The 12,936-nt window shown below is 45.0% G+C and overlaps 1 protein-coding gene across 1 annotated transcript in view; it reads right to left on the bottom strand.

Moving 5' to 3' along the window:
- The window catches only part of oafa (OAF homolog a (Drosophila)), a 29,374-nt gene extending 23,979 nt beyond the window's left edge, over positions 1-5,395 (bottom strand). The window contains exon 1 of the mRNA XM_055660749.1: positions 4,957-5,395. Coding sequence (XP_055516724.1) covers positions 4,957-5,175 — 219 coding nt within the window. The 5' untranslated portion in view covers positions 5,176-5,395. The remainder of the gene's footprint in view (positions 1-4,956) is intronic.
- Between the last annotated feature and the right edge of the window lie 7,541 nt (positions 5,396-12,936).

Here is a 12,936-nt window from a genome sequence, read left to right as displayed (position 1 = left end):
ACATGTGCTCCAGAGAAACCTTTCAAACCACCGGGAGGTGACTCGGGTTTCCCTCACTGATCTTCTCAAGAGCGTCTCTAGACTTCCGCCAAACCTATGACTAACACTGCACATTGCTCAAGCAGCAGCCAGACACCCGACAAATCTTCACCGATGGAGATAAAAACACCAAAGTCAAGGATCGGGGCTTCAAAGTTAGAAGTACGTGTAGCTGCAACAATTCAGCTTCTTGCAAAATCTACATTTCTGGACTCAAACCACAGCTATCCTTGCCACGAGATTCCTGAGGCAATTATAACTCCAATTTATGAAGCAACTAAAAGGTCAGACAGTTCTGTGTCATTGCACTGAAGAGCAAATCTTCAGAACGTTGCCCGCATTCATGCTGACTGAGGGTCTACACGCTTCAAGTAAATTAGATAATTGGGCAGCTCAGTAACAAAGGATTCGGCAGGAAAAACACACACGTACATAGGATTAAGAGCAGGAGCTCATTTTACACCTCAAGGCAGCCTTAACACTCAATAACATCATGGCTGTTCCGTTTTTATCTCAACCCGGCATCTCCTCTACTCCTGGTTACTTTTTATGCTCTCGCCTGTCAGGAATTTATCTTTGTGCTGGAAGGAACTCAGCGGGACAGGCAGCATCTCTGGAGAGAAGCTATGGGTGACGTTTTGGTTCGAGACCCTTCTTCTGAATTTATCTTCTTTTGGATAGAAAAAGTATTCCAAGTCTGCTTCCACTCTTCTCTGAGAAGACTATGCCAAAGACTCACCAACCTCTTGATGTCAAACATTCATTGCAGGTCTGTCTCACAAGGATGTCCCACAAAAGTAAACATCTTCTTCATAACCTCCCCCACCCCATCCCCCACCAAGATCCTCAAACTCCAGCTGATACCTCTCACCTATATTCACCATGGAGGAGCACAGGGAGGATAGCGAGTTCTGGGAGGAGTATTTGGATAATCTTGACCTTGAAGAGAAAGTGATAGATATCATGCAACGCAAAAGGATTGATGAAATCCCAGGGCTGGATAAGATTTATCCCAGGTTGCGATGGGAAGCAAGAGAGGAGATAGCTGGTGGCCTGACTGGGAAATTTGTATCTTCGCTAGCCACAAGTGACAAGATTGGAAGACAATTATTTACAGAGGGCAGCAGGGATGTATGTGCCAGTGGGTCTACAACACTAGGTGTAGAAAAGCTATCGGAGGAAATCATAAATATATCGTCGTTATATATATATATATTGGAAAGGGCAGGGGGTGATCAGGGATAGTCACCATGGCTTTGTGGTGGGAGAATTCCTGCCTCACTAACAATGACTGAGATATCTTATTGAGGAAATAACTAAGATGCTTGATGAAGGCAGGGAGATAGTCATGGTACGAACTAAAATAAGACAGAAGATAAGGACCATCAAGATGGCTAAGGCACACAAGGATCAAAAGCCAAGCTGGCTAATTGCATAAACAATTGGCTTGCCAATGAAAACCTGTAGGTTGTTTTGGAAGGATACGTTTCTGATGGGAAATCTATGACCAATGGTTTACTGAAGGGTTGGGTGCTAGGACACTTTCTGCCTGTGACTTGGACCTGAACGTAGGGTGTAGCAAGTTTGTACATGACACAAATGTTGGTGGTGTTGTAGATAGCAAGAAAGGTTAGATATGACTACAGTAATATATATATATATATAGGATGAAAAGTCAGGTGAAACTTTGGCAAAGGGAATTTGACCCAAACAAATGCAAGGTGGTGTATTTTAGGAAGCCATATGGGTTTAGGATGTATTCTGTAAATGGTAGGACTCTAAGGAATATTGATAAACAGACTTTACGGTTCATATCCAAAGTGCCCTCAAAAAGCAGAACATGTAGATGGACTAGTGAAGGCAGCACATGACATGCTCGCATTCGTAGATCATGACAGAGAACATAAAGGCTGGGCCATAATGCTGCATCTTTACAAAACACTGGTTAGATCACACTTTGTGGCGTTCTAGTTTCAACACTGACAGATGGTTTTGTTGGATATAGTTGTGCTGGAGAGAGCAGAAATTCGCCAGAATGTTGCCAGGATTGGAAGATGGAAGTCAGGTGAAGGGATTGGATAAGCTTGGCTTACTTACCCCAGAGTGAATAAGGCCGAGGTTTACCTGGAGGCACATAATTTTTTAGAAGGTATATAAATGCTGGACAGTCAGTATCTTTTTTCCCCATAGCACGGGAATGAAAAACAAGGGGGCATATATTTTTGAGAGGAAGGAGTTTTAAAGGGGATTTGTGGGGACTATATTTTTTGAACACAGATTATCTGAAATTCGCTGCCAGAGTCAGGGTTGGAGTCAGATACAGTCATTATGTTTAAGAGACATTTAAACAGGCACTTAAATAGGTAAGGGATAGAAATACAATGCAGGGATTAGTATGGGTGGGTAACAAGGTTTTGCGGTGTGCCAACTAAAATGCTGCAGTAGACAATGTGGAGACCAGCTAGCCTGGCAACAGACCAAGTGTGACCAACTAGAGAGCAGTCCTGAGCTACTATCTGCCTCAAAGGTAGACACAAAATGCTGGAGTAACTCAGCAGGACGGGCAGCATCTCCCAGAAGAAGGAATGGATGACGTTTCAGGTTGAATGGGTGACTTTGTCTTTCAGTCTGAAGAAGGGTCTCAATCCAAAATGTCACCCATTCCTTCTCTCCGGAGATGTTGCCTGTCCCGCTGAGTTACTCCAGCATTTTTGGTGTAAACCAGCATCTGCAGTTCCTTCCTACACATGCTATCTACCTCAATGGAGACCCTCGGACTATCTTTGATCAGAATTTACCTTGTACTAAACGCTATGTACATTATTCTCTTTGTCATGGATCTGTACTGTGGATGGCTCGATTGTAATCATGTATTGTCTTTCCGATGACTGGCTTGCACAAAACAAAATGCTTTTTCTCTGTACCTCGGCACACGTGACAATAAACTAAACTCAAACTCTTTCCCAAGGCACATGGGAGTAGGTGGTGGGCTTTGTGAGCAACTCTGGTCTCCTTGTTTAAAGACATCCTTGTTTAAACATAGAGAGCTGCTCCGAGAAGGATTACTAGACAGACACCCAGAAAACGTGATGGGCCAACTACAACAATGATACAAGTCTCTCTGTCCAACCTGTTCTTATAAAAACAACCCACCTTTTCCAGGTATCCGTTGAGTAATCCTTCTCAGAACAGCTCTCAGCGTTGAAACAACCCTCTCTCAATGAGGAGACTAGACGAGCTCACAATGCTCCAGGTTGCAAGCTCTGTTCCCATTGAACACATCACCTATCCCCCTGGGCCTCTGGAAAGAATCACACTTGGTTCTGATGACTGCCTGACTGATCGCTACACTGTTGTTTACTGCTTTCATTTCCTGGGAAGCCTTTGCTCCAACCGCAGTGTCACCCGAGAACATGCAAAGAACTGCACTGACCAACGCTTAGCAGCTGACTTGTTAATTCCTGCTCTCATTAAAGGTCCTGTTGCCCAATTGAATAGGTGTCTCTCACAACAGGACCTGCAAATCCAGACATGCAGGAAACTGAGTGAAGGTAAAAGTGGTACCATGAGAATCTTAATGCGAGAAAAGCGGAAATGCAGAAGAGAGTAGGAAGTGAGTGTCCCCCCTCACTTCGCAAACTCTGGGATCACTAACACCAACGTCTTGAATAAGCCAACGTTACTCAGTTTCTACACTTGAAGGCGAATAATGGCCCTTCAGGTCCCACCATCTCCCGCTGCCTCCCTTCCCCTCTCCCTTACCCCCCCCTCCCCCTCCTGCCCCCATTTCTCAAATCCCCCTGTCGCCCAACCACCCATCTCAACACCCCCCCCCCCCCCCCGCTCTCAACAGCACCCTCCCCCCCGCCCAACCACCTCTCTCAACAGCCCCCACCCCTCCAAACCACCCCTCTTAACAGCCCCTCCCCGCCCAACGACCCCTTTCAACAGACCTCTCTTCTCCTCTCCCCTCTCCCTGGGGCAAGTTCATGTTGAAGTAGTAGACATGTCACCACTTGTCCAAGCCTGGCCGCTGGTTCTCATCACTCCACAGTGAGACCACAGACATTCATTACCAACCAAAAAATCACTTACTTCCTCATCAGAGGATGATTGCTTAATCCTGTTCAGGGAAAACAAAAAAACCACTTCTCCAGCACTTTTGTCTACCCCAGAAAAACAAAGTGCTGGAGGAACTCAGCGGTTCGGGCAACATCTGTGGATGGGTTTGGACAGATGACGTCTCGGGTCTCAGATGAGATAGATGCTGGCTGGCCCCTGCTGAGTTTCTCCAGAACTTTTTGCTGTTTTCTTTGCTCAAGTTCCCAGCATCTACAGTTCAACGTGTATCCACCCATCCTTAATACCGACCTCACTCTCCCAGGGTAACACCGCCCTCTCATTCCATCCCCCTCAGATTGGGATTGTCCACCACAAATCCCTCTCCTGCTCCAAATTCACTGTAGGATCACACACCACCCCCACCATTCCTCCACAACACTTTGCGTCTCCAGGGTCTCCTCTCTGGTATCCAGTTACCTCCTAACATCATACCCACACAAAAAATGCTGGGGAAACTCAGCGGGTGCAGCAGCATCTATGGAACGAAGGAAATAGGCAACGTTTCGGGCCGAAACCCTCTGGGTTTCGGCCCGAAACGTTACCTATTTCCTTCGCTCCATAGATGCTGCTGCACCCGCTGAGTTCCTCCAGCATTTTTGTGTACCTTCGATTTTCAAGCATCTGCAGTTCCTTCTTAAACACCTCCTAACACCCTATTGCAGAGAGACCAGTTGTCAGAGTCACACAACATAATAACAGACCCTTCGGCCCGACACGTCCATGCTGCCCCATTCTGGCTAGTCCCATCTACAAATGCCATCTTCCCTCCCACCCCCCAATTGCTGGTCCCCGCACCTTTCTCAGGTCGGCGATGAAGGTGATGAGGCTACCGTCGCTTTTCTTGAACTCGATGCTGATGGAGTCGGTGTCCGTGTCGGCTTCCAGCGTCTCCTCGCCGATCTGTCCGTCGGGCAGCCGGACGCGGACCCTGAGCCCGGCCACCAGCGCCCCGGCGGGCGGAGCTCCGGCCAGCCACACTGCGGCCAGTAGCAGCAGTAGCAGCTCGGCGGGCATCGCGGCTCTCCCTCCGGCTTCAGCAACTCTGTCCCACTGTCCCGCCGCAAGCCCCGGCGGAGCCCAGAGTCATTCCTCCTCCCCTCGCCCGCAGCCCAGCCGCTGTCCCCGGCTCCGCTCTCAAACTGTCCCACTCCCAGCTCAGACTTCTCCCAACTTCTCCTCCCGGCATGTCCCGTCACTTCCTGCAGCTCCGCCCGCCCGTGGCAGGAGCACAGAGGGGCTGACATGCAGAGAGAGAGACAGGAGAGCATGCAGAGAGAGAGGGGAGCATGCAGAGAGACAGAGGGGAACATGCAGAGAGAGAGAGGAGCATGCAGAGAGAGGAGAGCATGCAGAGAGACAGAGGGGAACATGCAGAGAGAGAGGGGAGCATGCAGACAGAGAGGGGAGCATGCAGAGAGAGGGGAGCCTTCAGAGAGAGGGGAGCATGCAGAGAGGGGAGCCTTCAGAGAGAGGGGAGCATGCAGAGAGAGGGGAGCCTTCAGAGAGAGAGGGGAGCCATCGCCCAGCGCAGGGCAGGCATCCAGCTCCCTGCAGCAGCAGCCAACCCCATCATCACCCCCCACCCACCGCACGATGCCAGAAGAAACTCCAGATCCTTTAGCTGGGAAACTCCAGCTGATCCGTCAGCAACTGCGGTTAACGTTTCCAGTCTGTCACCCCTCTCAGAAGAGAGAGAGAGTCAGACTTAGATTTAGCTTTTATGTCCAAAGGAATTAAGGGATATGGGGGAAAAGCAGGAACGGGGTACTGATTTTAGATGATCAGCCATGATCATATTGAATGGCGGTGCTGGCTCAAAGGACCGAATGGCCTGCTCCTGCACCTACTTTTCTATGTTTCTAAGAGAGTCAAGTCAAGAGTATTTAATTGTCGTATGCACCGAAATGTAACAAAGATCTTCCAACGCCCCCCACCCTCCATCAGTCTGAAGAAGGGGTTTGGCCAGAAACGTTGCTTATTTCCTTAGCTCCATAGATGCTGCTGCACCCGCTGAGTTTCTCCAGCATTTTTGTCTATCTTCTAACTTGCAGCAGCAAAAACAAGTCTGTAAACACAGTACCTTGTAGGTAACATAATAAACGAAAACAAGTTCAATAAGTTAAAATAAAAACCCACAATATTAGTTCAATAAGTTTTAAAATACAATATTAGTGCAAAACAAAAGGCGTAGGTCCCTCGTGTAACCAAGACAGTTAGTTAATGGTTTAGTTGGTGCTTGTAGTGCTCAAGAGCATGATAGTTGTTGGGAGGAAACTGTTCCTAAACCAGGAGACCTCGGTTTGCAGACCTTCTTTCCGATGGCGAGAGTGAAATGAGAGCGTGGCCAGTGTTGTGAGTGTCTTTGATGATTCTGACTGTCTTTTTGAGACACCGACTCCTATAAATCCCTTCGAAGGTAGGGAGGCATGTAAGGGGCAGCATCCTCAACAGAAGGGCATCAGACTCAATGAAGAGGAAGCATCCCTCACGCACTCAGCCCCAATACAAGGACAGCCCCCCCCCTCCCCCCACAAAACACTGACAATAATCCCTATCGAAAAGAACATTAAAACAATGGGTCCAACCACAATATAATGTAATGGACCCAGTGCAGAGGTATCTGCATTCAACATAGAGGTTATGCTTCCAAACCAAGAGCACCAGCTGAAAGTAAGAACATACTAAGGAATCAATCACAATGTAGTCCCAGGCAAAGGCATCAACTAGTCCTATTAGTTCCACTCTTGTGGGATGGGAGATTGCAACTTTCACATGGTCTGCCCTGTTTCGACGAATGCAATCAACCTGGTGGGCACAACCAAATAAGATCAAATAGAACAAGTTGTCCCACACCTTTAGGCTGTGCACGCCATACGCAAGAAGAAGAAAAAGTTCCACTCTCGTCATCCTACTAGTTCCACTGTTCATATCCCTATATTCTTTGTTGTCACAACTTCCCCAGCCAACAATGGGCCATTATGGATCCACCGTTCCTTGGTCATCTGTTGCCGGCCCTGCCTTGTTCTGGGCTTTTCTTACCTTCAGTTCCCTCCCCTTTACATTCAGTCTGAAGAAGGGTCCCGATCCAAAAGGTCACCCCATCCTTTTTCTCCGGAGATGCTGCCTGAAATTTAGCAATGCAGCGTCTAGCATTGGCTCAATGACACTGATACACATTAATATTATTTTTCTACACAGATCCTGGGGTTGGCTCACTGGCAAAATGGACACTTGTTTCCAATCTTTCATTGGGCACCAACAAACTCCGCACAGGCCACCTGCACTAATGAGTCTTAATGGATTGGTAACATTCCCATCTCAGATGGTCCCATAGATAGATACAAAAAGCTGGAGTAACTCAGCGGGACAGGCAGCATCTCTGGAAAGAAGCAATGGGTGACGTTTCAGGTCGAGACCCCTCTTCAGACTTCTCAGATAGTCCCATTTCTGAGACCAGGGTAAACACTAATAACAGATGATCAAGCAGAACCCTTTGTTAACTCCATCCCCATCCAGGCCATGAACCCTAAAACTAACACCTGCCCACCAGGGATCCCCAGATTAAAACAAACTGAGGCGGCAAACAAAAACAATCTTCAATACAGAATATTTGTTTTAAGGATAGAAATTAGATCCAATACAGGTCCCATCATCGGACATGAAGAATAGAACCAACATAGCATTTAGACAGGACTTTCAACCTAGATAACCAATGGGTTACAATGGGTTACAAAGGAATATTGGATTAATCAACAGGATGCAAAGTGCTGGAGTATCTCAGCCAGCCAGGCAGCATCTCTGGGCAACATGATTGGGTGATGTTTCAGGTCCATCTACAAACCTGTACGTCTTTGAAATATGGGAGGAAACTGAAGATCTCGGAGAAAACCCACTCGGTCACGGGGAAAACGTACAAACTCTGTACAGACATTACCCGTAGTCAGGATCGAACCTGGGTCTCCGGCACTGAAAGCACTGCAACTCCACCACTGTGCCACCGTGCCAGGATGTGAAAGGGAGAACGGGAAAGTGGACAATTTAGGATTCTGGCAATGAGGTTTAAATAGAAGGTAGGGTTTTAAAGGCTGAGGAATGAGAAGTGAGGAATTTCAGCTGCATAGTTAGACTGGTGTATTGGGATTGCTCTCCTTGGACCAAAGAGTGTTCAAATCCTTGGTGGGGCCAGGAGATGAGAAATGCTTGAACAAAGAGTTTACCCACAGATGTCACGGAAATGGAAACAGCTGTGATGAAGGAAATCTAAAATCAAGCGCTCAGCTTAAAATAAAAATGTTTCCAAGCATAACTTATTATGATATATGTAGGTTTGGAGGTTAACCTTATAAAGTTGGGGAAGGACAGTAAATAGTATGGGGTGAGTGTCAAGAGTGTTTTATTGTCATATGTCATATGTCCCAGACAGAACAATGAAATTCTTACCTGCAGCAGCACAACAGAATATGTAAACATAGTCCTCTGTAAACAATATAATAAATGAGAAAAAAAGTTATATATATATATATATATATATATATATATCTATATGTACTGTATATATGCTTACTATACTCTATGTATATATACACACACATACACACACATAAAAGCAAACCAACAAACAATAATAGTGCTAAAAAGCAAAAACCAATCCCCCAAAGTGTATGTAGTTCAGAGCATATTTGGAGGTTGTAGTGTTTCATAACCTAATGGCTGTAGGGAAGTGGCTGTTCCTGAAACTAGACGTTACAGCTTTCAGGCTCCTATTTCTTCTTCCCGATGGCAGGAGTGAAATGACTGGGTTGGCAGGGGGGGAATCTGTGGCGGGGGATGGGGAGTACAGTGTGCCGGAGTGGCAATATAGGTAATACAGCCAGTTTGCTGAAACAATTAAAACTTTGTTTAAAACATCTGCTTCCTGTTAGGTTTTTGGAAGAAACATATATTTTCCTGAACACCATTCACTACATCTCTCTTAGGTCAACAACTGCACTCGTGAAACTGGATTATGCTGCCTCCATTCTCTGTTCCCAGCTAAAGGATCTGCCGTATGACTGTCCTATGAATCCACAATCCTCACAAACCGTCTGCTGCCTTGTGTATCTCCAGTTGAAACTAATAACCTGCAGCCAAATCCACACTGGGTCTAATCCTAATAAACTATTCCTTTTACATCACAAATATATTTTCTTTGGAAGAACTGTTCTGCTCTATCATGGTAACATGAAGCCAAGTATATAATCTCAGTACATACGTGGCATTTCCACTTTGTATATAAATACTTAACATCGTGTCACCATCTGAGACTAACTGCTACATTTTGCTGAATACCCCTTGCACCAATCCACATTACTTTATACATCTATATTTAAATGGATATTAGATTATATTGCATTCAAAGATTGACACTGAATTCAATTTAACTCTTTAGACTTTAGAGATAGTGTGAAAACAGGCTCTTTCGCCCACCGAGTCTGCTCTGACCAGCGATCACCAACCTACTCACACCAGGGACAATTTTACAACTTACCAAAGCCGATTAACCTACAAACCTGTACCTCTTTGGAATGTGGGAGGAAACTGGAGCAGCCGGAGAAAACTCATGGAGAATGTAGGGAGGGCATACAAACTCTGTACAGATGGCACCCATAGTCAGGATTGAACCAGCAACTCCACAGCTGTGCCACTGTGCTGCCCTAATCCCTATCTATCCTGTGACAAGCTCTAAGTCTGGTAGATTTTCCAACAGTTTTCCCATTCCAATTACTCTCCCCTGTTTCCACTGATTTCTTTCTTGTGACTGAGTTTAAATACAACTTCATTTTTTGAGGTCAGAGTAGAAATCTGACTGAAATCAAATTTCAAATAAGCAAAGGTTTTGTTGTGCTATTAAGGAGAAAATCTTAGAGGGCACAGTCTGAACGTTGTTCCAAATTTACTTTGGGCATCTCCCTAGCATGTAGTTTCACCTTATTTTTAGTTCATTGAATCCTATTACTTACTGATAATGGCATGATGAGAGGGTCTGGGACATGGATGAACTGGGAGAACAAACAATCATCTTAACCATCGAGATTTTGGAACTGATAATATAGTACAGAGAAACATCAGAAATGGAAAATAGGATGAAATAGTGTCAAATCTGTTATAGAATTAAAAACAAAAAATGGTTGGAAAGAATTTAGTCTGAATACTTTTATGGGTCACTCTTGTTACTTTCACATCTTATTGTCAATATTATTACACTGAGTTACTCGTGTTTAAATACTATTACTTTAGTTTATTTTAGTTTAGTTTAAGTTAGTTTAGTTTAAACTAAACAAATTAGAGATACTGCATTGCAACAGGCCCTTCAGCCCATTGGGTGCTCAATAACCATCTACCACCCATACACTCGTTCTATATTATCTCACTTTCACATCCTACACACTAGGGGTAATTTACGGAAATTGCCAATGAACCTACATGTCATTGGAATGTGGGAGGAAACCGGAGCACCCAGAGAAAGTCCATGCAGTCACAGGGAGAACGAACAAACCCCAAAAGGACATCACCCATAGTCAGGATCAAACTCGGTCTCTGGTGCTGTAAGGCAGCAGATGTACCACCGCGCCATTCTGCCAGCCCTGTTTATTGGCATCAAAACACAGTTACAATTGGCTCCATGCCTCTGAATGCTGTTACATTGCATTTAATGCCTCTCTGAAGGTTGCCACATTGCAATACACATGTCCAAATACTGATTTACATACGTGTCCAACTATTGTACATAGTGTTCCATCTTTGTGTGTCTTAGCATTATTATATTGAGGCACACTTCTGTTTAAATATTGTTGCATTAGGTTACACATCAGCATGTTACATGCCTCTAAATATTGTTTCATTGAGCTAAACACCGCTGCTTCAACATGGTCACAATGTATTTAACATAACTAAACATTGCTACTTTCTGTTACACACCTGTTTCTAATCATTGTTAAATTGTGTTACAATTCCGTTTCACTTTGGCTACATTGTACTATACAGGTCTAAACATAGTTACAAAGTGTTATAATCTATTCCCCGAGTGCTGCTACATCCTGTTTAGTATCTGCATCTCCGATAACGCATTATTGACCAATCTTAATGTGGGCCCAATCCACCAAGTTAAATTGTCCCGCACATCCGAGTCAGAATGTTTTTACAGTGCAACGTATCACATTGGTCTGAACATTGTGCCAAGTTTGGATTGGATATCTCCCAATATGCCACGTTAATAGACTTTAACCTTGCTCTTCCATTTATTTTGTATTACTGTTCACTCATAACCCGATGTGTGTAAAAGAATTCTAAAAATTTGATGAACTTGGAGACTAATCTATCATTTTAGAGAATGTGATAGAGGAACATAAGAAAATGAAGTTGGGTGAATTGGTGTCACAAATGGTACAGAATGAGAAACAAAGAATGGGAGAGAAAGACTTTGCCCGATAGGTCCCTGTGAACCCCTGTGGTTTTGGCGATCTCCCAAGATCTTTCTTGAATATTGCCCTTTAATAATGAATAAAGTATTTGCTTTCTCCACTGCCACTGCCTATCTGAAATTTGAATCCATTCAGATTCCCACTCTGATAGTGATTCAGCATTTGCCATGGGATATTTAGCTGTGATTTGTGACTTTAATATGGATACGTGAACACAAATGTAATTGTTGGTGTCTACAAAATGTCATTGTAGCAAAAGGGCTTCCCAGAAAGAACATGTTTTCCTGGAGACAGTTGTCAGGGTTGCAATGTACTTTCTGTGATTGGAATTTTTCACAATCTTGTTCACTGCTGTTGGCGGCAGCAGTCGCTGTGAATGCGCTGAAGCCAGGTACTGTAGTGCTTTCAACTGTAGTGCCTGGGCACAGAACACTCTCACTCCCCCACAAAGTGTATCTGCATTCCGTTAGTTGGTGAAGTGAGGGAGGTAATTAGACTGCTCCAAGGCCAGTTGGTCAGGAATAACAACGGAAAGAGCCAGAAGTGTCTCAGTGTGATTGTAAGCTTTGGTGGAGATGTAAACAGAGTTAATGTTTCACGCTCTTCATCTTTCATCAGTTTGTAAAAACTTTGCAAAGTCCCCCTGGTTAAAACTAGCAAATAGCAAGAAAAACTGTCCTGATTGGCTCTGTTGTTTTCTCACCTTTGTTGTTTTCTCACTCTTCCCTTACCACCCCCCCCCCCACCCCCCACCCCTCCCCCATGGTCTACTTTCTGCCTCAAAAAGGGTCCTGACCCAAAATGTCACCCGTCCATTTTCTCCAGAGAGGCTAGCTGACACGCTGAATTTAGTTTAGTTTAGTTTAGAGTTACAGCCCTTTGGCACACTGAGTCTGCAATGACCAGCAATTACTGTACACTAGCACTATCTTACACACTAGGGACAATTTACAATTTTTTTTACCAAAGCCAATTAACCTACAAACCTGTACGTCTTTGGAGTGTGGGAGGAAATCAGAGATCCCGGAGAAAACCCACACGGTCATGGGGAGAATGTACAAACTCCATGCAGACAGCACCCATCGTTAGGATCGAACCTGGGTCTCTGATGCTGTAATGCAGCAACTCTACCGTTGCCATGCCACCGAGAGTTACTCCAGCACTTTGTGTCCATCTTTGGTATAACCCGGTATTTGCAAGGGTTTTGTGCCCAGCTGAATCACAGTTGTGACCCATTCCCACACTGCAACTACTGTTACAAGACCAAGGATCAGAAGGCATCAACAAGAGGAAGGTGAAAGAGACTTTACAGGTT

Source organism: Leucoraja erinacea, chromosome 32 (assembly GCF_028641065.1).
Source record: "Leucoraja erinacea ecotype New England chromosome 32, Leri_hhj_1, whole genome shotgun sequence".
Classification (NCBI taxonomy): domain Eukaryota; kingdom Metazoa; phylum Chordata; class Chondrichthyes; order Rajiformes; family Rajidae; genus Leucoraja; species Leucoraja erinaceus.
This window is presented reverse-complemented; position numbering and strand designations above follow the sequence as displayed.